Below are 26,353 nucleotides of genomic sequence, written 5' to 3' on the forward strand. Positions count from 1 at the left end.
GTCAAGCATTATGTGCAAACATTGTAAAAAAAAGGATCTGCATCTATTAGAACTTAATTATAAGAGTTCAAGCACGGTAATTGAAGGAGTACAAAGTGTTCAAGCTTTTATCCTCTTTTTCCACAATTTTCATACCATCAGACAGTTGATCAGGAAACTCTAATACTCAAGATCCAGTGTTAGATAAATGGCATTTTTTAACAGCACTGCTGAATCACAGAATGGCCAGGGTTGGACAGGATCTCAAGGGTCATGAATCTCCAACCCCCCTGCCACATGCAGAGTGTATAATCAATGGATATCAAGATGTTACAATCACAATATAATCAAGAGGCAAAGCGGACAATGATAACAAAAGAGAATAAAATGGAAAGCTTACACTTCAGCTGGACTCACCACAAAACACCAGAAGAGGCAATTCCAGAAGAGATCCTTCCCCACTGGTAGCCAGCTCTTAAATAGGTCTAGGAGGGGTGCAGCCTGGCTCCACCCCTTCCGGCAGCACAGCTGAATTGCCTTCACCTGTGCTCCTCTGGCTGGCTCATGGCTCACCTCAGGTGATCAATCAGAGGTTCAGGCCATGACTCAGTAGTTCCCATATACAGGGCCACCAACCTCCACATTTAATACCAGACTAGGCTGCCCAGGGCCCCATCCAACCTGGCCTTGAACACCTCCAAGGACAGGGCATCCACAGTCTCTCTGGGCAGCTGTTTCAGCTCCTTACCATTCTCTCTGAATACACGGGAGTAAAATTCCTAACATTCACAGCTTACACAAATGGTCTTCAGTTAATATACATGACTTGTATTATGTATGCAGATGTTTTCCAAGAGGTATGTTACATATTCAGAGGTTTCCTACAAGTATGTTACATATTCAACGACTGATTCTAAGCAGGATCTCCTATTTTCTTGTTACAAAGACTCTGCAGAACTTCCTTATCTCCTTCATTCAGAGACAAAGCTTTATTACCAAAACAAATTGCAGAGCAGGAGTATCCATCAATGAGCACTAGCAAGGTTAATACTATTGTTACAACTTGTATTGCTGTCAGTAAAATAATATAACAGAGTTTCTCCAAATTGTGAATTTATAAATGTCTGCCCCAGCAGGCATTTTCAATTTGCTACGTATGAGCAATTTGGAGGAGAAAAGAATCCCTCCAATTACTGTTGTTCCTAAGGCCCTTTGCACATTCTTTTGATGCTACTGTCAGCTGTGCATGGAGCTGTGCTTTTCCATAGGACGTATTCATTGACAGGCCTTTTTAAGCTTTAAAGTGCCACTAAACAGAAATATTCAATTTATATTGAAGGAGGTTAATTATTTCTGCTGCGGAAAGAAAAATAAAACCCTGTATGAATGAATAATTTTTCACATGCAGGATCTACTGCTTGAATTTTTTAATTTTATTTTTTTTAACATTTAGATGGCTTTAGATGGCTGACATGAGTATGTTGGTTGAGAGTCCTTTTCTTTTCCATTAAAAAATAATAATAATAATAAGACAAAAATAATGCAGTTTACTAATTTTGTGTTTACTAATGCAGTTTACTGATTTCTGTCTTTCTGGAAGGTGATGTTTGTCAGGAAAAAAGGAAAGGATTACAATAAAAAAGGAAAATACACCATGTATTTTCTGTTTCCCAGTAAGAAGCTTTGATGTTTGAAACTCCAATTTAGAAATATAGAGGAGTTTTTCATTTGTTGTCATTTTCTCACACTGAGCGGTATGAAAAGAGCAAATCATGAGAATACAAGAATGGTCCCTTAGCTCTGGCCAGATTAACTGCCATTACTCAAAAGGAAAAAGTTATTTCCATTTCCTTTAAAAGGAAGGTTGGTTTGTTTAGCAGTAGGGATTAATACGTTAGTTTTAGAATCAATATAGTAATTTAACAAAAGGGATCTGTAAGTTCTAAAACTTTCCATTTCTACTTTAGTGGGTATAGTCTTGTTTTCTTTAATAATTTTGTACTGGGGACATAATAGAATATTTCTGTCTTTTCATATCAAAACGTGCAAGGACATTTTCCTCAGGTTCCACATATATTGTTTTTAAGAACTGTCTCACTGTGGCCTAATAAGCAATGGAAATCTTCCAAACTGGGTAAAAGTGGATGAAAACTAGTCAAAGATTTCAGTGATGAAATCACAGAATCACAGAATCACAGAATCACCCGGGTTGGAAGGGACCTCAAGGATCATGTAGTTCCAACCCCCCTGCCTAGCAGGGCCACCAAACGTACACATTCAGATCAGGTTGCCCAGGACCCCGTCCAACCTGGCCTTGAACACGTCCAAGGACGGGGCATCCACAACCTCCCTGGGCAGCTCGTTCCAGGGCCTAACTACTCTCCTTGTGAAGAACTTCCCCCTAACATCCAACCTAAATCTTTCCTCCTTCAACTTGGATCCATTTCCCCTAGTCCTGCTGTTGTCAGCCCTTCTAAAGAGTTTACTCCCCTCCTGGGTGTAGGTTCCCTTCAGGTATTGATAGGCTGCAATGAGGTCACCCCGCAGCCTTCTCTTCTCCAGGCTAAACAAGCCCAACTCCCTCAGCCTGTCCTCATAGGGGAGGTGCTCCAGCCCCCTGATCATCTTAGTCGCCCTCCTCTGGACCCTTTCCAAGATCTCAATGTCTTTCTTGTACTGAGGGCTCCACACCTGGACACAGTATTCCAGATGGGGCCTCACAAGAGCCGAGTAGAGAGGGACAATCACCTCCCTGTCCCTGCTGACCACCCCTCTCCTGATGGAGCCCAGGATCCCATTTGCCTTTCGAGCTGCCAGAGCGCACTGCTGGCTCATGTTCAGTCTCTCGTCCATCAGGACCCCCAGGTCCTTCTCTGCCGAGCTGCTCTCAAGGACCACTCCTCCCAGCCTGTACGGGTGCCTGGGGTTCTTCCGGCCCAAATGCAAAACCTTGCACTTAGCCGTGTTGAACCTCATTAGGTTCACCCGAGCCCAGCCCTCAAGCCTGTCGAGGTCCCTCTGAATGGCATCCCTTCCTTCCACCGTATCAACCGCACCACTCAGCTTGGTGTCGTCAGCAAACTTGCTGAGGGTGCACTCAATTCCCTCATCGATGTCATTAATAAAGATGTTAAAGAGCACCGGTCCCAAGACAGACCCTTGGGGGACACCACTTGTTACCGGCCTCCACCTGGACATAGAGCCATTGACCACCACCCTCTGTCTGCGGCCTTTCAACCAATTGCTTATCCATTGGGTCGTCCACCCATCAAATCCACTTCTCTCCAATTTGGAGATGAGGATGTGGTGGGGGACCATGTCAAAGGCCTTGCTCAGGTCCAGGTAAATGACATCGGTCGCCTTCCCTTCGTCCACCAATGCCGTCACTCCATCATAGAAGGCCACAAGATTAAATCGATTGTGAAAAAAGGGGAAGAAGTAGGTGGGCACTTGACCACCCTAAATGCCACTAAGCATGCTCAAACAGACATTGGCACATCTGTGAGTCCTAGAAAAAGAATGAATATGTATGCCGATGTACTACGTATGCATGTATTAACTATTCAGATGTAGAACCTGAACTCTGAAGTGTGCACTTGCTTGTCAAGTCACCCAGCATGCATCATGATGAATAAAGAAACATTGCTTTCTAATGCCTCATGGGAGTTTGGGAGTTTTCTTCCCTGATTTCAGATGACAAAGTCCACATCTTGTTACTGGCACTTCATGAAGGAATCGTAAAGAACTGCCCTATACACTGGTGTCAGGGTGGCATGAGCAGGAAGTTTCCCCTGCATCATTCAAATATGTGGAGCTACACAGCTCCCACGGTGAAGCAGGTCCAATGGGACCAGCTAGCAATATCTTCCTGATCATCTAGTGCACCCTTCCCCACCTTTTCTGTTACTGAATTCAGTAGTTGCATTAGTAGCAAAAGAAATTGTTACATAAAACTGTATAATCTCCAGTTTTCACGTATCTTCTCTGAAGATCTTTTCTTTCATATTAAAATCCCATGTTTTCTCCATTTACTTCAAAATACCTTCCTAAAGTCAGAGAGTGAATTCACCTCGTCAGATAGGGTATTCAAGTTCAAAATGTTGTATGAACTTCACATGGAAGAGGTGAGTAATCTGCAAGAGTATTATAAATTATATGAAATGCCATTTCATGCAAAAAAAGGGCATTCTTGAGGTTAAGTTTCAAAAAGTCTTCAGCACAACAGTGAACCCAGAATCGTTATAATCAACTGCAGATTTCAACTGCAAAGTAAAGCAGTTTAAGAAGACTTGTAATTCCGTAACAAACATTAAGACCTGCTGTGCTTGTAAACTACAAAAGTATATTGTGATGTAACCCAGAATATATCTAACCACCACATAGCTTTTTCCTCACCCTTACAGCAAGATTGGAGAAAAAAAGAAAAAAGAAAACGTAGGCTGAGATATAAGCTATTTACTACGAGAAGAAAGGAATAGAGAAAAAATAATAGTAATTATATATGTATTCAAAACAAACAATGCACAGTGCAATTACCACCCACTGACCAATGCCAAGCTGATCCCTGAGCAGTGAGTGCCCCTGTGACCATTTCCCCACAGTTTTATATTTTTTTCACAGCATGTATGGAATATCCCTTTTGGCCAGTTTAGGTCAGCTGTACACATTACGTCCCCTCCCAACTCCTTGTTCCCCCATAGTCCTCCTCACTGGCAGGATAGTATGAGAAGCTGAAAAACTGAAATATACTTGGCTCTGTACAACACTGACACTGTTCAGCAACAACTAAAACATTGGTATGTTATCAACATTCTTTTTTTCCTAAAGCTCTGTCTCAGCTGAAACCATGACAGTGAACTTGTTAGGATGACATGTGATTGCACTGAGCCTGAATATAAATGCAACCAACAGCATATGTATGCATTTCGTAGCACCGGGATGGAATAACCAGAAACAACTTTCTACAGGCATATGAGCAATGTGATGACAAGAGGGACAAAAACAGTAAGAGGTGGCACCCAAGCAACAAGAATCTGTCAGAGCAGAAAAAATTAGCATAAGTGACTGAAATAGGTGGGCCACCACCTAGAGAAAGAAGATTGGTAAGAAGAAGAAAAAAGGGAAATCAATATTAGTAGGGGGATAACAGCTTAAAAGTGTGAAAAATGAACAAGAAAAATAGAGAAGAAAGTAGATAGTTCACTTTCCAGTCTTGAATTCTCTCCTTGAGGGACTCACAACCCGGACAACCTTGACTGTGGCAAGTGAGAATAACCAAAGCTCATGAACAACAATGTCAACTCTGCAGAATGAGCTCTGGGATATTCATACATTGACAACTAACTTTAAGTTGCTTTTTAAAGACCAGGAGTTTTTTTTTATACGTAATGATGATCATCAACTTTATGTAGGATTTAACCATTGGTAAGAAGTGTGTTGTTAATCAATAAATTCAGTAATGCAACCCAAAGAAACAGCAGAAAGCTGCATTAGGGGAGGGTCAAGATGGATGTTAGGAAAAGTTTATTCATCAGAGGATTGCTGGGCTCTGAAACATTCCTAAGGGCAGTGGTCATGGTACCAACCTGATGGAGCAAAGAAACATTTGGACAGTGTGCTCATATTTAAGGTGTGAATTTTGGGTGATCTCATGAGGAGCAAGTAGCAGGACTCAATGACAGTATTTTGTGATTTTATGATTAGCTTACAGTGTAAAACTGATCTGATTTATTAGTCTTCTAAGCGCTCCCATTACAGCAACCTCTGCTTCTCTGACTTTCAAAATTTTAGTTGCAGCAACTTAGTAACTAATAAGAGATGTTTTCAAATACTAGAGTCAGCTCAATAGGAGATAGGCTGAAACCCAATAGTAGGAAAATAAACCTCAGGATAAGAGAGAGGGGAACTTACATATTTTGCTCCTTAGCCACACGAGCACATGGTGAAAATCATAGGAGAAGACAGTTCTGTGACATCTCTTATTGGAGCTGTATACTCAGTACAAGGATGGTATAAGTCTCTTTGAAACTGTTTATGTGGAAAAAATGTAACTAGAGACAGTATCATAAAGCAACATAATTCAGATAAATCCTTTAAGGAATGTGTTTGGAGAGGCAAAGAGGACAGAAAATGAGAATTCACTTTAACCACAATCAATATGAATGAGGTTATTTTTACAGTCGTTACCTAGATCTTGTTAGTGAACAAGTGCAAGAAATAGAATTGGGCCTTGATAAATAACCTGTTCTGAAGATGAATGCTTGTATGATGGGGATGGACATGTTCTTAAGTTTGCATAATATTTTCTGTATTTCTATGCTATTGGAAAAGCTATTACACAGAAAGTAATCCATCTTACTATCAGAAAACTACATAAAAACATGTAATTTTTACCATACAAAATATATTCTCTTATTCACACAAAATGTGAGGCAGTACAAAAAGAATGATCATTTCCTTGAAAAGAATTTTCTTACTTCCCAGCATTAATATTCAAAACTTATTAACTTATATTCTGATTTATATCAGAATATAAATAGAATATATATTTATATCAGAATATTTATATTCTGATGTTATATTCTGAGTTTCTTAAGTCTTTCTGGTGGATCCATTCCCCCCTTGGACAATATACAACAAATCACAGTACTGATTGTCTGTTATATTCTAAAACCTGTCCACAAGTGCACGTCACTGTATTTGTTCTGAACATTCTCTCTTTTAAATTATTTCATGGGTGATATCTATCCTACCTAACATTGTCATGCCTTTGAATGTAAATCTTGTGGAAAATCCTTTCAGGAGGCTTCAAAAAATCTTCCTTCATTTCCATTGCAACATTCCTAGGCAAAAGACTCATCAAGAGACGTTCCTGGAAAAACAAAAAAAAGACAACATCATCATTTTTGTGCTATAGAAAGTTGCTCATTATTCAGCAGTATTGAACTAGAAAACTAGAAAATCTTTTCCTAATGTAGTCTTCTTGAGAACATTCTCTGCATAAATAGATAAAAACTACGAATCACTTTTATTTTATTTTTTTTTTTTTCAAACTTCTGCAGCCTCTTCTTTTTCAGCTTTCTGAATTTAAAAAACAAAACAACAACAAACAAACAAAAAAACTACACAGAAATGGAAGAGGAGACTACAAATCAAATAATTTTCATTAACATCACAGTGCTAATAATAAAAACTTAATCTCTTGTAGCGTTTATTTATCTGAGAAAAAAAAAAATCCAGGATAATTTGCTTGTCCTTTTGTGTGCTCTATTTCTGAATCTAATGAAAATGTTGCAGTAGAAGTGCTATGGCAGCTGGTTATTAAGCAGGAGGGGAGGATGATAGATTTATTCACACTGCAAATCAGAGGAACACTAAGGGCACTGTTTTAATCACTGCAGTGACTATTCCAGCCAGCTCAGTAATGGAATACATTGGTATTAATCACTGATTAAATAGATCTCTGCTTACTATAAGCTTAGATATTTTAGCATGTGCTACTGATCTACATAGAAAGGACCCCTGATGTTTTGGATTTCATTAGTGTTGACTATAAAGACCTATGCAGCTATTACGTGTATTCTGTCCTGTTCACAGGGAGCCAGAGAACTTGCAGCAGGTATTCTTAGGTGTTGTAATGAGAACTTGGATACTTACTGAAGTTCGGTTTTAACACAGAAAATACCTGCAACTTAAAAACCAATAGATCTGTTTTTGTTGCTGCAAGTAGTTAGAGTAGTTACAAACTGTATAATCAATAGATACCAGGATGTTATAATCACAATATAATCTAGAGAGTTAGGCAAAGTAGACAACGATCACAAAAAGAGAATAGGTGGAAGAGCTTACGCTTTGGCTGAGCTCACCACAAAACACCAAGAGAGATGATCTCCAGAAGAGATCCTTCCCCACTGGTAGCCAGCTCTTAAATAGGTCTAGGAGAGGTGCAGCCTGGCTCCACCCCTTCCGGCAGCACAGGTGAATTGCCTTCACCTGTGCTCCTCTGGCTGACTCATGGCTCGACTCAGGTGATCAATCAGAGGTTCAGGCCATGACTCAGTAGTTCCCATACACTCCACCCCTTCACGGCGTGAACCAATGATCAGGTTAACTAAAGGGTAAGCTTTCCCTAATACAGAGATCCGGTATATCGCGACGCTTCTACAATTTTATCGCGACATGTGTTGGTACAGTTCAAGACGAGAGATGATCAGTGGATGTCTATATTCTTCTATGGGCCAGTGCTCGATGATGTGACTGGAGGCATGAGGTCCTGAGGTGCAGGTCCCTTCTATGTTCCATCAGTCCCATGCAGACCATCACTAGGTGTTGCACGTGATCTGACAGCAACACTGGAACGCTTGATGGCATTTTGTTCCTTCCAATGGTCCTGAAGGCACACAGACTCATGGGGAGTAATACAGATATTTCACAGGTACCAGGAGGGGAAGGTCTGCTCTCCAGGGCAAGATACAGGCCGTATTTCTATCCTGGGTCAACACTTCCGCTTGTACTGGGGCACGTCCTGGCCGCCTGTACCACACCTGCTGGCCGGATGTCTGTGGCTGCATAACAATATCAGGCACCAAAGGAGGTGTTCTGATCTGCCACAGGGACACGATGGGGGTCCCTTTAGCAATAAAGATCGGAGTGTTGACCACAATATCAGTAGGCCATGTACCTGTTACTGGAGGGACTACTGAGCCTCCCACCTCCAATAGTCTCCCCCAGGGTGCAAGTAGGCCACACCACTTGGGTCCTACCTGCACCTTCCAGGGCCATTTTATTTTGTGGGTACCCGGATCTAAATTCTCAGGGGCAGGGAGCAGAAGATTATTTTTGTTACCAATCTGGGGTCTTACCTGATGATCAGTAATTTGAATCCTAAGCGGGGTGGCTCATGTCGTCTGCAACATTCTCAGGGCACTGGGTCTGCCGTCTTGAGATCTTTCATTCAGGTCCCGCAGGGTTTCATACAGTCTTTTCGTCTACCCCTGCCTGGACTGGGAGTCTGTCTTCAGGGCAGCCTTAAGAATACTATTATAACGTTCGATGAGGCCTGCCCCCATTGGATTATATGGCAGGTGGAATCACCATTCGATGTTATTTTCTTCCGCCCAGCGCTGTATCGTTGCACCAGTAAAATGAGTCCCTTGGTCGCTCTCGATAACTTCAGGTGTCCCATACGCAGACACCAGTTTAGTGAGTGCCTTGATGGAATATGCCTGGTTTGCTTTCGGTACTGGATAGGCCTGCAGTAGCCCACTTGCAGTGTCGACACAGGTCAGGGCGTATCTTGCCCCTTTGTAGCGAGGAAGGGGCCCGATGTAATCGACCTGCCATCGCTGGAGAGGATTGTGTCCCCTAGCAAGATGGGCTGTTGTTTCGGGCAACGATCTCGGTCTCATCTTGGAGCAAGCGTCGCAATCCTGGCATGCCTGGACAATATCAGATAGTTGTATGGGCAGTCCCCATGCTTTAGCAGCTGCCCACATTGTCTTTTGTCCAGCATGCCGTAGCTTCTGATGTAACCAGCGAGTGATGTTCTCAGATGGTGAATTCTCAATCCATCAAACTCGGGCCAGTGTGTCGGCTTCATCGTTTCCTGGTGACTGTAGGGGCTGATGACCAGAAACATGGTAGACACGTACAGTCCTGTATTTGACCGTATTCCATATATCTAACCACCTGTCTTTGCCCCAGATTGGTCGGGTGTGGACAGTCCATTCCTGGGTGGCCCACTGTGCAATCCAAAGAGTGAGCCCCCGGTACACAGCCCAACTATCTGTGCAGATGTTCAGGATACCATCACCGGGTTCCTTGGTTATACCCATCCACACGGCTTGCAGTTCTGCCCATTGGCTACTCTGACCACTCCCCTCATCGAACCAGATTGTCTCGGTGGAAGGATGGTATGCTGTTGCTCTCCACTTGCTCGGGTTGCCCTTGCTGGACCCATCTGTGTACCAGGCATCTTCAGGGATAGGATATTTTCCATCCTGAACGGGACTCTTCTCTGGTGGAGCGACCAGTATTTCTTTTGGTGCATCACTGTGATACGTCACTGGGCCTAGGATCTTCTGGAGTTCTTCTTTCAAGGGTGATGAAGACAGACTGCTCCTTTGGCTGAGATAGGCGACCCATCGTGCCACTGTTTGCGCTTGGGCCACCCCTGTCTTAGGAAGGTGGGTCAGATCTTTCACCCACCCCTGAATTGGCAAAGTGGTCTTGACTATAACTGCAGCTGTTTGAGTTGCTGGCTCTACTGCCTGTAATGCCGAATAGGCAGCCAATAACTGTTTTTCAATCATACCGTATCTTTCTTCTGCTCCGTGCCAAACCTGAGACCAGAAACCAATGGGGGTCCGAACAGAGCTCTGGCGTTGCCACAGGCCCCAATCGAAGCTGTCTTGAGTAACATGAACGTCCAACTCGGCTGGGAGGGTAGGATCGAATATACCCAATGCCTGGGCTTGTTTAACTGCCAGTTTTGCTTGTTGGAAAGCATCCTGTTCGGTTTTCCCCCAGTCCCATAGTTGCCCCTTTTTTGTGAGCCTTAGTAGCTGTGCTATGCGAGGTATAAAGGAACGCCAATAACCCAATATACCTAGAAACTCTTGCAGCTGCTTTGATATTGTAGGGACTGGGAACACCTGAACCTTATCTATAACAGCACTGGGTAGCACTTTGGTCTTTCCTGACCAAACCACCCCCAGGAATTTTACAGACAGGCCTGGACCTGGCACCTTTTGGGGATTTACAGCCCATCCCCTCTGTTGTAAATAGGCGGTTAATGAATCTGCCGCCTGTCCTACTGCCTCCAGTGAGCCGGATGTCAACAGGAGATCATCAATATAATGATATAGGTTAACATCATCAGGTTTTCTCCAATCAGCCAGGTCACGCGGCACTAGATTGTGACAATATGTTGGTGAATGCACGTACCCCTGTGGCAGGACCTGAAAGGTCCACTGCCTGCCTCCCCATGTAAACACAAACTAATCTTGCGATTCCTCAGCAATTGGGATACTGAAGAATGCATTTGCTAGATCTAGGACACAACGATAGGTTTTTATCTCCCTACTCAATGTGTCCATTAGGGAGGCAATATTGGGTACAGCCGCAAGAATAGGCGGCGTGACCTTATTTAATTCACTGTAATCTACTGTCATCTTCCATGTGCCATCCGACTTTCGCACTGGCCATATGGGGGAATTATATGGGCTGTGTGCAGGTCTTATAATACCCACTTTTTCTAATTCCTGCACCGTTCTTGATATTTCATCTTGCCCATCCGCAAGTCTATACTGTCTGACATTGGTAATCCGGCGTGGTTTCGGCAGGCAAACAGTCCCATGTTTCGCATGGCCTCTTAATATTGCCTGCACCGCCCGGATACTGATACATCTTTGTCGAAGTCTGAACTCTCCCACAGTTGTTTGGAGAGCCAGACCCCATAGAATGTCTATGCCCAGGATGTATTCTTGGACTGGGGCAATAGACACCTTGTACCCCCGGGGTGGGAGACGCCCAACCCCCAATTTTAACCATGTTTGTGTGACAGGAATAGTCTGTCCCCCAAAACCACCAATCATCACTCGTTCGCCATCAAATTTCCTCCGATCTCCATAGATAATTGATGTTTCTGCTCCCGTGTCTACCAATGCCATCACTCTCTGAATATTTTTTCGGAACCAATAAATCATTAATTCTACATAGGGCCTCCAGTCCTGTCTGGAGGCCCTATGGGGACTAACATCCCTTGTCACGCCATGAATTGTGCTAGGGCCAATTCTTTTGCTTCTGATGGCTCAGGCATTGTGGCTCGAGACACCTGAGGTGGCTTTTTTTTCCTATTTGAAACAATAAAATCTTCTAAGTTCCATGTTGTTGTTGGTACCCTCTCTATAACCCTCACCCTTGATTTCTTAGGGTAGCTCTGAAATTTTTGATTGTCCTCTCCAGAGCTGGAGAAGGACATGGTTGGGCTGGCGGTCAATCTTAGCAAATTGGACCCCAGCCCAAATTAAATCATTTAACATTTGTTTTCGGGATACCCTTTTGGGTCCCAATCGAGGAGCTCGAGTAGCCGGCATTCTGGTTTTATTTACTGGCAGGACCTCTGCTTCTTCCAAAAACTGAATATTGCGCCTAGTCCACAGGCGTTCTGTTTCTCCCAAGTCGGCAACCAATTGGGCAGCCTGCTGGACTACAGCTTCTGACGCTACAAGGGGATTTAATATGGAGACTAGGGTGCCCTAGAGATGGGAGGGAGCTTGCTACAGCATTGTATGAGATAAATTGTATCTCTCATCCCTGCTGAAAATTTAACCATATCAGGGCCATCAAATGTGTCTTCATAGATAGCCTCTCTTACACCCAGTTTGCAGACATAATTTTGAAGGTCCTCCATGGAGGACCACATGCCTGTATATAAAGATACATCCGATTTATTCGGCCATACCATACAGCAGGCCACCATTAACCATTCTAGTATAGAATGGTTTTCATCACGATATTGATTACCCACATACAACCTCTGTCTGAGAGCAGGATGGACAGTCATGGTGGCCAACTTGGCTATTTCTGGGCCATTCACCAAGACGCTTTCTGCCCCAGAATCCCATGGTCTCAATAACCAAGCTGGCACACTTTCTCTAGGCTTCTGCCGAAATCGCTGTACTAAATCCATTAATTCTGTTGCAGTGTATGGCCGAGCCGTTACGTGTAAATGAGTCTGGGCAGGGGGCCACTGATCAGGTGGCACCCCTGCCGGTCTGTCCTGTACTTTTTTTGTTTTCTGGGTTATGGCAGGACAGACTTCCAGTGGATAGGTCAGAATTGGACATTCAAGGTCTGATTTGGATTTCTTGTTCTCCTGATCAATGAAATCTGTTGATTCAGGAGTCTGGTCATTTATTGAAATGCTAAGAATTTGGCCTACGGGAAGATGTAGAATTGACTTCTTCCCTGTTAAAGCGCCAAGTTCGTGCTCCAGCTTTTCAATACGGTCTTTCAAAAGCTGATTTTCAGTTTCTAAAGTATTATTTCTTACATCTGCATGATTTAAGGCACTTAATAATGGCCATGCCACCATGGAGGCAGTCAGTTGTCTTTCTTTAGTAATGAGGACATCCTTGCCAAGTCCTTGAAAATAGTCCGCCATGCGATATGGGGAGATATTGCTCATAACGCGTAAGGGACCCCATTTTTCAATGATAGCAGCTAACTCGTAGTAGGATGATCCCTCAAATCCTGGGATCTGCCCTGGAATCATTTTCTCTAGAGGAGTATTGTTCTCCCTCTTGACCCATTTATAGAAATTCCAAAGAAAAGACATGATGTTAATTTTAATATATTCGGCCTGCCTGGCTCGCCAAGTGTATAATCAATAGATATCAGGATGTTATAATCACAATATAATTGTAAAATCAATAGATATCAAGATGTTATAATCACAATATAATTAAGAGAGTTAGGCAAAGTAGACAATGATCACAAAAAGAGAATAGGTGGAAGAACTTACCCTTCAGCTGAGCTCACCACAAAACACCAGAAGAGGCAATCTCCAGAAGAGATCCTTCCCCTCTGGTAGCCAGCTCTTAAATAGGTCTAGGAGGGGTGCAGCCTGGCTCCACCCCTTCTGGCAGCACAGCTGAATTGCCTTCACCTGTGCTCCTCTGGCTGACTCATGGCTCGCCTCAGGTGATTAATCAGAGGTTCAGGCCGTGACTCAGCAGTTCCCATACACAAGCCTATCAGTCAGAACTGCTAGCTTCTACCATGGCAACAGTTTGAAGGAATTCATATGACCACATCTTATCTGATGGCTGGGAGCCACAGTAATGGAAATGTGAGATACCATATCACATAAGTGGAAATCCTGGTCAAATCACATGATCTTGTTATTTGAATGACATTAAGTAAGAAAGAAGCAATAAATAACACAAAAGAGGGTATCTGCACAGACAACTGTGTTGTGTTGCTCACACACACACACACACTCACCATTTAGAAATTCCTAATAATACTTCAGAGGCTTCTTTTTTATAGTTTCCTCTGAAAAATGACAGACTGAATATTTATATGTCACAAAGGAATAAGCTAAACTTTAGCAAACTGCCACAGTTCGTAATTTCAGACTCCTTCGCTTCAGTCTCTACTGGTAAGACTACCTGTCAGAAATGGAATTCATGGAATTCCATGGAATTTACTTGGGAGAGAGTTTGGGGAAAGGAAGACTTCCACTTAGTTGAGGAGAATCTTGTTAGAGATTGTCTAGGCAAAATCAATTGCACACAAATCCATGGGCCATGAAGAGTGCTGAGAGAGCTCATTGAAATTACTGCCAAGTTGCTCTTTATCATCTTTGAAAATTCCTGGAGAATGGTGGAGATGCCTGAAGACTGGAGGGCATCCAATGTCACTCAAAAACATCAACAAGAAGTATCCAGTCAGCCTCACTTCCATCTTTGTGAAGGTGATGGAGCAACTTATACACCGGATGTCACCATCAAGCAATTGAATGAGAATATTATCAGCAATAGTCAAAATGGTTGTGGGAAGCTTCAGGATGTGAAGTCACCCAAGAGACTGAGGTAAGTATCATGGGTGCCAGTGAATCCAGCTTGATAATATTTTTGAGCAGCTGACCAAGATGCAAGAGCAAGTCACCAGGCTGAGATGTATCTAGCAGTCATAGAGAGACACTGACACCTGATATAATGCAGTGGCATGGGCAGACTGGCAACCCCATCTTAGGTCCAAGCAAGGAGAAGAAGGTAAGCAGGTTTCCAATCTAACAGGGCAAACAAACAAACAAACAAACAAAAAAATGCAGGATGAGAAAGATTGGACCCTTGTCTCTACTTTGGGCGAAAGGAGAAGCCTTCAGTTCCCACTATCCAACAGGTATAAAATTCTGGGGATGGAAAAAGAAAAAGATGCAGATAGTGGTTTAGAACTAGGAAGGACAGTGTCACATTTCGGGCTTTGGTTTCTATGCTCTAGGACAAACCTTCAATAAGCTGGGAAGGCTGACCTGGGATGAGACACAACTGACCAGGCAAGAATATACTAGGCAGCAAGATGGCTGGGCTCATCATCAGAGTTTTAAAAGTAGATGTGATGGGGGAAAAGAATGTACTGTTGAATGACAGATAAAAGTTGGGGAACACTGTCACTTTAGGAAGAAGTGGGAAAAATCCTCATATTTGTCCCAGTGGTTTCTGGTAGGGCTCCTCCAAGAAGGCAATGCAGCCAAAAGCCCAGCTGAAATGCCTGTATACCAATGAAGTAGCGTGGGATATACACAGGAGGAATTGGAAACCATGGTGAAACTGGAAAACTATGATGTTATTACTATCACAGAAACATGGTAGAATAATACATGTAAGTGGAATACTATGATTGATAAGCTTTTTAGAAAAAGCAGGCAATGTAGGATGGATGAGGAGGTTGCCTTCTGTGTTAAAAAGTGGATACACTGTGAAGAGCTGCATTTCAGAAATGGTCATGAACAGGCTGAGAGCTTCTGGGTTAAAATTAGGAGTTGGACATCTGGTGACTGGGGTCTACTACAGGTCGCCTGATCAAGGAGGACCTGTTCACAAGGCCTTCTTGCTTCTGCTGCTGGCCTGCTTTACAGGCTCTTATCCTGATGGAAGATTTCAACCACTCAGGTACCTGCTGGGAAAACAACAAAGAAAGATGCAAGAAACCCAGGAAACTTCTGGAGTCCATTGGTGATAGCTTTCTGGTTAAGGTATTGGACAGATTTTATAGCACATACGACATAAGGAGGTGATCTGACACAGCAAACATGGCTTCACTGAGGGCAGTTCATGAGTGATCAGTCTAGTGGCCTTCTAGTAGGGCATCAGTGGACAAAGAAAGAGCAAGCAATGTCATCTACCTGGACTTGTGCAAGGCCTCTGACATGGTCCCACTCTACATTCTTTCCTCTAAGTTGGAGAAATATGGATTTGAAGGCTGGACTATTTAATGGATAAAGAATTAGTTGGATGGTCATAGCCGGAGGCTTACTGTCAATGACTCTATGTCCAGGTGGAGGCCAGTCATGAGTAATGTCTCCCACGGTCCCGTTTGAGACAGGTGCTCTTCAATATCTTCATCAATGACATAGAGAATGGGGTTAAGTGTACCCTCAGTAAGTTTGCAGTTGATGCTGGAGAAGGAAGGGGTGTCGTCCAGAGGAACTCAAAAACTGGGCACATGAGAACAGAATGAGGTTCAACAAGATCAAGTGCAAGTTGTTCTCTGTTCTATTCTGTAGCTCCTTGAGCAGCTGGAATTTTGGTCTCCTGAATTTCAAGGTCCTGACTCTACTTTTTGCCAGGTTTACATTCCTCAAGATCACAAACTTCACAAAGGCATGACCACTACAGCCCAGGTTGCCTCCAATCTTAACCTCTCTAATGCTCTCCTCCACATTGGTGAACATGAGCTCCAATAAGGCTTCACCTCAGGTCAGTCTGTCTAGTACCTGGATCAGGAAGGCATCCTCAACAGACTCCAGGAATCTCCTGAATTATCTGCCACCTGCTGTGCCATTAATCTCAGCAGATATCCAGGTGGTTGAAATCCCCCATCAGATCAAAAGCCTGCGAGAGTGACACCTTCTGCAGTTGCAGTAAGAAGACCTCATCAACAGACTCCCCCTGATCAGGTGGCCTGTAACAAATCCCAACTACTAGCTGTCCTTTACTAGACTGATCCCTGATTATCACCTATAAGCTTTCAACCTGGTCATGGCTGTTACTCAGACACAGCTCTTCACAATCTATCCACTTTCTAACATAGAGGGCAACTCCCCTTCCTCTCCTCCCTTGTCTATCCCTTCTGAAGAGTCTATAGCCCTCAATCACAGTATGCCAGTCATGAGAGTCGTCCCACCATGTTTCTGCGATAGCAACCAGACCATAATTTTCCAAGCACACCACAATTTCCAACTCGTCCACTGAGGAGTTTCCAGAAGATCCTAAGGGACAGTTAGGAGGTTTTCCTCAAAATGTCCTGTTGTGGCAGCAACCCCAAACCTTTCTCTCTTCGTGCCCTGGATTGTTGGTCTGAGGTTCAACAAGACCAACTTCCACGTTCTGCAATTTGGCCATAATAACCTCATGCAGTGCTTGGGCTTGGGGCAGTGCAGCTAGATGACTCTGAAGAGGAAAGGGACCTGAGAGCATCGGTCAATGTTCAGCTGAACATGAGCCAAAAGTATGCCCAGGTGGCCAGGAGGGCCAATGCCATCCTGGCCAGCAGAAGCAGGGAAGTAATCATCTGCCTGTACTCAGCACTGGTGAGGCCGCACCTTGAGTATTGTGTTCAGTTTTGGGCTCCTCACTACAGGAAAGACATTGAGAACCTGGAACGTGTCCAGAAAAGGACAACAAAAGTGATGAGGGATCCGGAGCACAAATCTTATGAGGAGTGGCTAAGGAAGTAGGGATTGTTTAGTCTGGAGAAGAGGAGGCTCAGAGGAGACCTCATTGACTCCTGAAGGGAGGTTGTGATGAGGAGGGAGGTCAGCTTCTTCTCCCAGACAACAAACAGGACCTGAGGAAATGGCCACGAGTTGCACCAGTGGAGATTTAGATTAGATATAAGGAAAACCTTTTTCTCTCAAAGAGTGGTAGGCACTGGAATTGCCTGCCCAGAGAGGTGGTGGAGTCACCATCACTAGCAGTGTTCAAGAGGCATCTGGATGAGGTGCTAACAGATGTGATTTAGTAGTTTTGTGGGTAGTAATGGTGATGGGATGCCAGTTGGACTAGATGACCTAGTAGGTCCTTACCAACCTTGTGATTCTATGTGCTTCTCTGTCCTGCTGCATTCAACTCTCTTCTCCTACCGATCTAGTATAATGCCCTAGATTACTTTCTCTGTCCTAGCAAGCCTCATTGCATCCCTCTTCTCCTTCCTACTAGTTTAAAGCCCTCTCAATGAGCCCTACTAGCTCTTGGGCTAGGATCCATTTCCCTTTTAGAAACAAGTGACACCCATCTGCAGCCATTAGACGAAGTGCTGAGTAAATCGCCCCATGGTCAAAAAAACCAAAGTTCCTATGGCAGCACCAGCCTCTCATCCACTTACTCATTACTTGGGTTTTCCAAGCTTGCTCCAAGTCCTTTGCTGCCTGAGAAGGAATAGATGAAAATGCTGGTTGTGGTCCTGCTCCCTCAACAAACAGCCCCAGAGCCCTGAAGTCATTTTTGATAATTTGCAGGCTTCTCTGATATACTTCATCTCTGCCTGCCTGAACTATCAGTAACAGGTAGCAATCAGAGGAGCAAACCAGATCTGAGTGTTTTCTAGTTATGTCCTTGACCCGGGCCCCAGGGAAGCAGCACACCTCCCTCTGAGTTGGGTCCGGTCTGCATGTGGGGCACTACATTCTCATGAGGATGGAATTACCTACAACAATAACCCTTCTGTCTTTCTTAGAGGCATCTGGAGTTGCAGAGTTGACCACCTCACCCTTGGCAATGTCTTAAAAAACCTTCCCATGCCTCCTCACTCACCAGCCCTTCAGTTTCCAATGCCTCAAAACTATTACTCAGGGCACTGAGGAAAGTAAGGAAGGGGTTTGCCCACAGTGTCAATCTGGGATTGTCTTTGAACTCTCCCCATCTCTCAGGTCGCCCTCTCTGCCTGACAGTGATGGGGTATGGGATCCATCTCTTTCTGGGGAGTATCTCCCTGGTACATTTCATTCTGGCATGCCAGGGAGTTACACCACCAATCAATCTTCCGCTCACACACCCCGATGGTCCTTAGCCTCTCCACCTCCTCCTTGAGCTCTGCCACCATTCTGAGCAGATCTTCCACCTGCTCACACTCCACACAAGTGGAGTTTTTGCCACCCTTCCTGGGCAGCAGCAGGCACTCCCTGCAGCCAGAGACCTGAACAGACACATTCTTGGACAGGGCCTCCGTCTGGGTCACCACAGTCTTTGTGGGGCAAACTCATTGCCTGGTGGAGACCAGTACATCAGTGGTGTTAGAGACTGCCAATAAGTACACTGGTCTCCTGAATGAGGAGTAAAATTTCCTGGTGCTGGAATGGGCTGCCCAGGGAATTGGTGGAGTCACCGACCCTGGAGGTATTCAAGAAATATTTAGACATTGTGTTGAGGGACATGGTTTAGTGAGAACTAGTAGTGATAGGTGGATGCTTGGGCTGGATGATCTTCTAGGTCTTTTCCAAAGTTGGTGATTCTAAAATTAATCAGAAATGTCTGATGACCACCTCGAGGTTTCGCTAAGAATTGCAGCTACTTCTTCTGAACCAGACAAATACATTAGTTTCACAAAAACAAGGTCAAATATTCCACTGGTTTTCCTTTTTTTTTTTTTTTTTTTTTTTTTTTTCCCTGTTCGTTATAATAATAAAAAATATTAAATATTATTGTTGGGATTCAAGAAAGAATATTCAGATCTGTGGAATATTCAGCTGTGAAGGAAGCAAATGGCATCAGAAAGGAAAGCTGAAAACCAAGAAAGGCTTCAGGAGAGAAAAACAAAAGTCAAGTAAGGTGCATGATGGCCACATGATAGCAACACTGATTGGAGGAAGGGCACAAGACTTGGAACCACTCGTGACTCTGATTGGATAAGCGTCTGCATGCATGGTTAAGGAGTGTTCGTGGAATGTTCTGTTGACATGTAAAGATGGGTGGGAAAGTAACGAGAAAGCTTGTGAATGTATATAAAAGATGTTGGAACCTGTAATAAATGATTTGGTTTTTTCACATCTGACTCCATGCCTCAGATGCTGTAGATTATAATAACCTGTGTTATTTATATATGTTAATATATATTAATATTTTATGAGTGCTGCTCCAAAAGTAATGCCTCCAGCTTTGTTATGTTGACTGACTACATCAGATTAAAATGTTGGTAGTTTGGAAGCAGAGACCGAACCTTTCCAGGAATATTCCATTATATTTTATTGCTGTGTGACAGATGAGAGCAAAGGGGCAGTCTGACAAAATGGCATCTGATATAGAAGTGTGTATGAAGCAAAGGTATGTCACTAAGTTCTTCTATGAGGAATAAATGGCACCCATTGAAACTCATTGACACTTGCTGAACATTTATGGACGCCAAACAGTGGATGTCAGCACAGTGAGGTGGTGCATTTCAGCAGTGATAACAGTGGGTTATCTCTGCTGGTGCAGGTTTTGAGGACTGGAAATGCAGGCAAAATGCAGCCAAATATTTACAGCTAATGGCAGTGGTTATGTTGGAAAACAGTGTTTTGTTGCTCATAAATTGCTCTATCAAATCATTATTGTACTCTTTGTATTGGTTGTGCTTCCCATGGAAATAAATAGGAGGCATTACTTTTGATGCAACCTATGCATATGTAGCCCAAGACAATTCTTCTTTACTCATTGCAGCTCAGTGAAGCCAAAAGATTGGATGCTCATGGTCTAAGGAGTTGGTAGGAAATGGTAAATTACTAGAGTTTTTATGTTAATTTAATTAAGTTTGCTTATATCTTTGCAGCAGGATTACATAATGTAGTCTTAAATCCAAATTGAAAAAAAAACAAACAACTTTTGTCAGCAGTATGAAGCTCTGTTGCACACATATTTGGATCTTGTAGTTGATTTACTGTTTTAACTGAATTGCACTGAAGCTGTAAAACAAGGTGACAGCTTATTAGGTTATAAGGTAATACACACAAGAAAGACATTCCGGCTGATGATTTGATTTTATGGTGCATGAAATAATATAAACTCCAAAGTGTACTGGAATGTCAGAAGTAATATCCTAGTTGCCAATTTTCTCAGGTCTGAAAAGAACTAGTTGTTCACTGCAGCTTCTCTTTAAGCAAGGGTAGTAAATAAGATCTTGAAATGGGTAAGTAAATTCTCAACATGTTATAGAAAAAGTGGAGTTTTAGGTTACGTTTCCTATGCCACTCTAAAACCAACACAAAATTATACTGACAGACTCTTACAGAGACAAATGCTGACCAAATAGTAATTCTATAGCCTGTAAAGACAATTACAGTACAGGAGGTGAATAAAAAACTCACAGATAACTTTCACAGTGCACCACAAACATCACTGATTCCAAAGAAGTAATTCAAGTCACTGGTGTGAAGGCAGCTTTGGAGAACTGCAGGAGTAATCACTGTACAGCTTTGAAAACCTGCTGTTGCCAGATGTGTTAAGGGAAGCTACAAAAATGGTAATTTCAATCTACATTGGATTTGGTGGAATTACAACAAGACCCAGAGGGAGTTTATGAAAATTCTACAGATGGTTGTAATTTTTTTTTTCATTAAAGATGAAAAAAAAAAAATGATGAAATACTGAGAAAGAATTCTGGAGTCTTTACAATGCAGCCTTAAACTCACCTAGCAAGGAAAGAGTCAATCATGTCATTTTGAAAGAGTAACTACTGCTGATCAAGCTACTGCTGACTCAATTTCAAGAAAGAAAGCATTGGTGTGGATCTAAAGCATTATCGTTAGAGGAGATACTGGAAAAAATAAGAAACAACCTCATGATGGTAAATATCAAAGCACTGAATATAAATGAAAACAGCATCTAGCTATCTTAAAAAAAAAAAGATAAGAAAAGGCTCTTATATGAGGCAAAATCTCATCTGTCAAGAAAAGTCACACTGCCTTCTAAGTCACCCTGAGGAATGCTTAATGTCTCAGAGATTTGAAAGTTGAATGGATGTTTACAAAATACAGCTGTTAAAAGTTTAAAAAGAGATGTTATCTGGATTTCTATTATCTGGATATCAAGTACTACCATCATTGATTTTTCATTTGTTACTGCATGACTGATCTGACAGAAAAAAAAACCTGAAAACCAGACCAACAGGAAAAGTAAATGTGTGTGCCTGTCTCGTGCACTGATGATTGTTCCATTCAATGTGTTACAACACCAAAGCCAGACTCACTTGTGACATTCATGCATGAGAGGCTGTGGCCACTGGAAGTGGTGAGTGGTGACAGAAAAAAATTGAAATTGTGAGACAGGAACATAGCAACAACTATGGCTATAATAAAAGAGTGTTCATGTTGCAGACCTTCTTTTCAGTGACATGTGAAGTTGTGCTGGGAAAGCCTGAACGTGTGGTATATTTCGAAACACAGGGGCTTGTAGAGAGAAAGATGTTTCCACATTTTCATCTTTCTCACTGGCCTACAGTGTAGTTTAAACTCTTAAGAGCTGGTTTGTATTTAGAAAATTAAATCTTGGGACTGTAAACAACTTTAGGAATTTTTGCTTTCCTTTACTTGGTATTAACATGGTCTAAGATGAATTCACATGCTGAAAAACATTTCTTTTCTGAGATGGTACTTGTCTGACAACAGTTTGAATGCCCTGCAAAAATATCATTAAGAAAAGTAAATGACAAATTAGGAGACACATCTCCTTCATTCATACCATTTTCCATTATATTTATGTTTTAAACCATCAGATTTAGCCTGGGATTTGCAGTGCCAAAATAGGCTATCTCTGACAATTGTCTTACAGGATTTCTACATCATTAATAAAGACTTAGTTTATTTTGTATATAACACTCAATTTAGAAGAACATCCAGTTTTCTTTCTTCTCATAGCAATGAAACATTGCTGAAAATAAGAAGGGGCAAACACACATTTGACTTCAATTCAAAATGTGCATACCAAGCTGATTGGAAGCAGATAAGTAGTATCTGGGCAAAAAATACAGAATTAAAGAATATCCTGTATTAGAGAGATCCACAAGGATCACAGATTCCAATTCCTGGCTTCACACAGGACTACCCAATATTCAATCTCTATTTCTGAGTGCAATTGTCCAAATGCTTTTTGAAGTCTGGCAGAGATGGTGTCATGACCACTGCCCCTGGGAGCCCGTTCCAGTGCCAATCCATTCCTCATACCCAACATGAGCATCTCCTGATGCAGTTCCATGCCATTTCCTTGAATCTTCTCACTGTCACCAGAAAGAAGAAATCACTGCCTGCCTCTCCACTGTCTATGAGGAAACTATAGGCTGCCATGATACCTTCCCTCAGCCTTCCCATTTCTAGGCTGAACAAACCAAGGAATCTCAACTACTCCTCATACATCTTGCCCTCTAGACTCTTCATCACCTTTCTAGCCCTCGTTTGGACACTCTCTGATGGCTTTATGGCCTTATATTGTGGTGCCCCAAATTCCACACATAGTACTTGAGGTACGACTACACAAACACAGCGCAGAGCAGGATAATCCATTTACTTGACTGGCTAGCAGAGCTTTGCCTGATAAACTCCAGGACACAGATGCTCTTTTAGCTGCCAGGGCACGCTGATGATTCATCTTCAACTTGCAGTCAACCAGAAACCTCAGATCCCTTTCCACAAGGATGCTCTCCAGTCTCTCATCTCCTAGTCTGTACACATATTGAGTCTTGCCCCATCACAGCTGTAGAATTTTTGCTCCTGTTAAACCTCATGACATTAGTGACTGTTCAGCTCTCCAGTTTGTTGAGATCTCTCTGAAGGTGGCCCCTCTACTCTGGAGGAAGTCAGCAGCTCATTCCAGTTTAATGCTGTCCACAAAAAATTACATAGTTTGTTTTCATGTTTAGCATTCAAAACATTAAGGAAAATGTTTAAGGAAATGGGCTCTAAAATGGAGCCCTGCAGAACCCCATGAGTGACTGGCCACCATCCTGATGGAACCACATTTATTGTACTCCTTCAAGCCCAACCCATCAGCCAAATGTTCAGTCATGGTATTATGTTCTTACATAGCTGTATGCTGGGCGTTTTTTTTGTTTGTTTGTTTGTTTGTTTTCCAAAATGATACTATAAGAAACTATATTGAAAGATTAGATTTTATTGAACAGAACTTTCGTCTCACAAGCCTGTGCTGGCTGTGACCAGTGATTGCAATGTTGAGTATATTTCAATAACTCCCAGAATAATCTTCTTCACAGCACTACTCTTCACCGAGCACTAGCATGAAACTGACAGAATCTTCTGTCTTCCCCTTCTTGAAAACTGAAACGTCTACAAGCTTCCAGATGACTGGGACCTCTCTAGATTCCCAAGACCATTGAGAAACAGTTGGGAGAGGTCTCACAATGATATCAGTAAGCTCCTTGAGTATCCTAGGATGAATTCCATTGGGATTCATAAACTTATATGCATACAACTGGATCAGCAAATCAGCACAATTTCAGTGCTGTCTGGTAGTTTATTGGTACCACAGTCAGTCCTACAACTCAGTGCTTCAGGTTTTGAAGACAAAGGCAGCAAATATCCCAGTTTTATCTGTATCCCCATTTGTGAGGGACCGTCCTTATCAAGTAATGGACCAATGTTATCTCAGGTCCTATTTTTGCTGTTAAAATATTGAAAAGCCCTTTTTACTTCCCCCCATAGTTCTGACCAGCTTCAACTCTAGTTGAGCAAACGTCTTCTCTCTACTTCTCTAATTGCAAACAGCTCTCTGCAGTCCTCCTGTGTTGCCTAACCTTGCTTCCAGTGGCCATGCACTATCTGCCTAGGCTCTAGAAGTAGACACTTTCTCAGTCAAAACCAACATTCTGCTCTTCCTGGTTGATTTCAGATATTCTGGAATTGCCTGCACAGTGTGCTCTGAAGATATGGTAGCATTATTACGTGCACAGTCAATAAAGAAAATTTGCAAAGACAAACAAATAACATCTTCTTATTAATATCCCAAAAGAGACTATGTTATTAGTTTCTTTAAAATTATTTTATATTTTTTAACATTCTCAACTGAATTGCATGTACAAGCTGCAGTACTGTATTTCTCAGCCTTTACTGGTCCTGAGGAAAAACTTTTGATCTTGCATTTATTCAAGAGTTAGCTTGAGAAAGCCACAGTTGATCAGACCTGGTATTGAGGACAGTCCTTCTCCGGGAAGTATGTTGGACTGAACAATCTCCAAAAGTTCCTTCCAGACATTCTATGATCTATGGCAAAGTGGATGGCAGCACAAGGATCGGCAGTAGAGGGTGCCTATGGCTTCTGAGGAGCAGTTGAGTCCATGCTGCCTCCTTACCAAACTGATCATAATACAACAGAAGAGCTAAAGACTCCACCAGTACTGTGATTTATCTTCCCTGAGAGGGCATGTGGAAAGTGACAAGCAGGAAGAATGTTGTAACAGCAGCTTCTGTCATCTGTAGGTTATATTCTGTTTCAATACTTTTTTCAACTTTCTCCAATTTGGGGAAGTCAAGTCATGCTCCTCAGCACAATTCCCTCTCCCATCCTTCTCCCTGACCTGGGCAGCTTCTCCCACCCACAGCCTGTCTCTATGTTTAGGAGAGTCCCCAGAAGGGTTCCTAATACATTTCCTGCCTCTTTCTCCAAATGAAGATCATCCTGCCTACTTTGAATGCCATTATAATTCTTATTTTACTTCTTCTTCCAAAGACACATTCTGAAAGTCCTTTTGAAAATTTTGTGTTGATACACAATCATTTTATTCATCTCCCCAGACAACACTATCCACCCTAAAACTACATTTTATTTCTACTGTACAAAATAATTTATTTTGACATCTGCATGGGAAATGACTGCAATAGATTTTCCAGTTCCTTTAGTAACCTGTCAATCCTTTATGAACACACTCTTGCATCACCATCATGTGTTTCAGCAGTGATGACAGAAAGGTGAAGAACAAGCTACCTTCTGGACAGGACAACTATGCGTAAATGTCACATCATGAAATGAAGAGTGTCTAGATCAGCTCATCTCCATGAATTGGCTTATGGAGGTGACAGTGTTGTTGAAATAGACTTTTGTAGCTTAGAATTTACTCTGAAAAACTATATTAATGAGCTTTTTTTATCTGTTGTAGTTAGTAATAAATAGGAGCCAGTACTTTTGGAGCAACCTACATTTTATTGTAATTCTTAAATGGAAAGTGTCACAACATTTAATTTTTTCTCGTCAGTGAAGACATGTACTCAGCTCTGGTGAGGCCATACCTTGAGTATTGTTTTCAGTTTTTGGCCTCTCACTACAAGAAAGACGTCACGACCCTGGAGCATGTCCAGAAAAGGACAACAGTCTGGTGAAGGGTCTGGAGCACAAGCCTAATGAGTAAGAATTGAGGGAACAGGAATGTGCAGTCTGGGGAAGAGGAGGCTTTGGGGAGGCCTTATTACTCTCAACAACTACGTGAAGGGAGGATGTGGTGAGTTGGGGGTCAGACTCTTCTCCCACGTAACTAGTGATAGGACTAGAGGGAATGGACTCAAGTTGTGCTAGGGGAGATTCAGGCTGCATGTTAGGAAATACTTCTTCAAAAGAGTGGTCAGGCACTGGAACAGGCTGCCCAGGCAAGTGGTGGAGTCACAATCCCTGGA

The 26,353-nt window shown here is 42.6% G+C and overlaps 1 protein-coding gene across 1 annotated transcript in view; it reads right to left on the reverse strand.

The window, feature by feature from the left end:
• Positions 1-26,353, reverse strand: part of ADCY1 (adenylate cyclase 1) — a 155,305-nt gene that overhangs the window by 84,483 nt on the left and 44,469 nt on the right. Inside the window, exon 3 of the mRNA XM_052697657.1 lies at positions 6,732-6,850. Within this exon, the coding sequence (XP_052553617.1) occupies positions 6,732-6,850 (119 nt within the window). The remainder of the gene's footprint in view (positions 1-6,731; positions 6,851-26,353) is intronic.

Source organism: Tympanuchus pallidicinctus, unplaced genomic scaffold, assembly GCF_026119805.1.
Source record: "Tympanuchus pallidicinctus isolate F22 unplaced genomic scaffold, pur_lepc_1.0 scaffold31, whole genome shotgun sequence".
Taxonomy (NCBI): domain Eukaryota; kingdom Metazoa; phylum Chordata; class Aves; order Galliformes; family Phasianidae; genus Tympanuchus; species Tympanuchus pallidicinctus.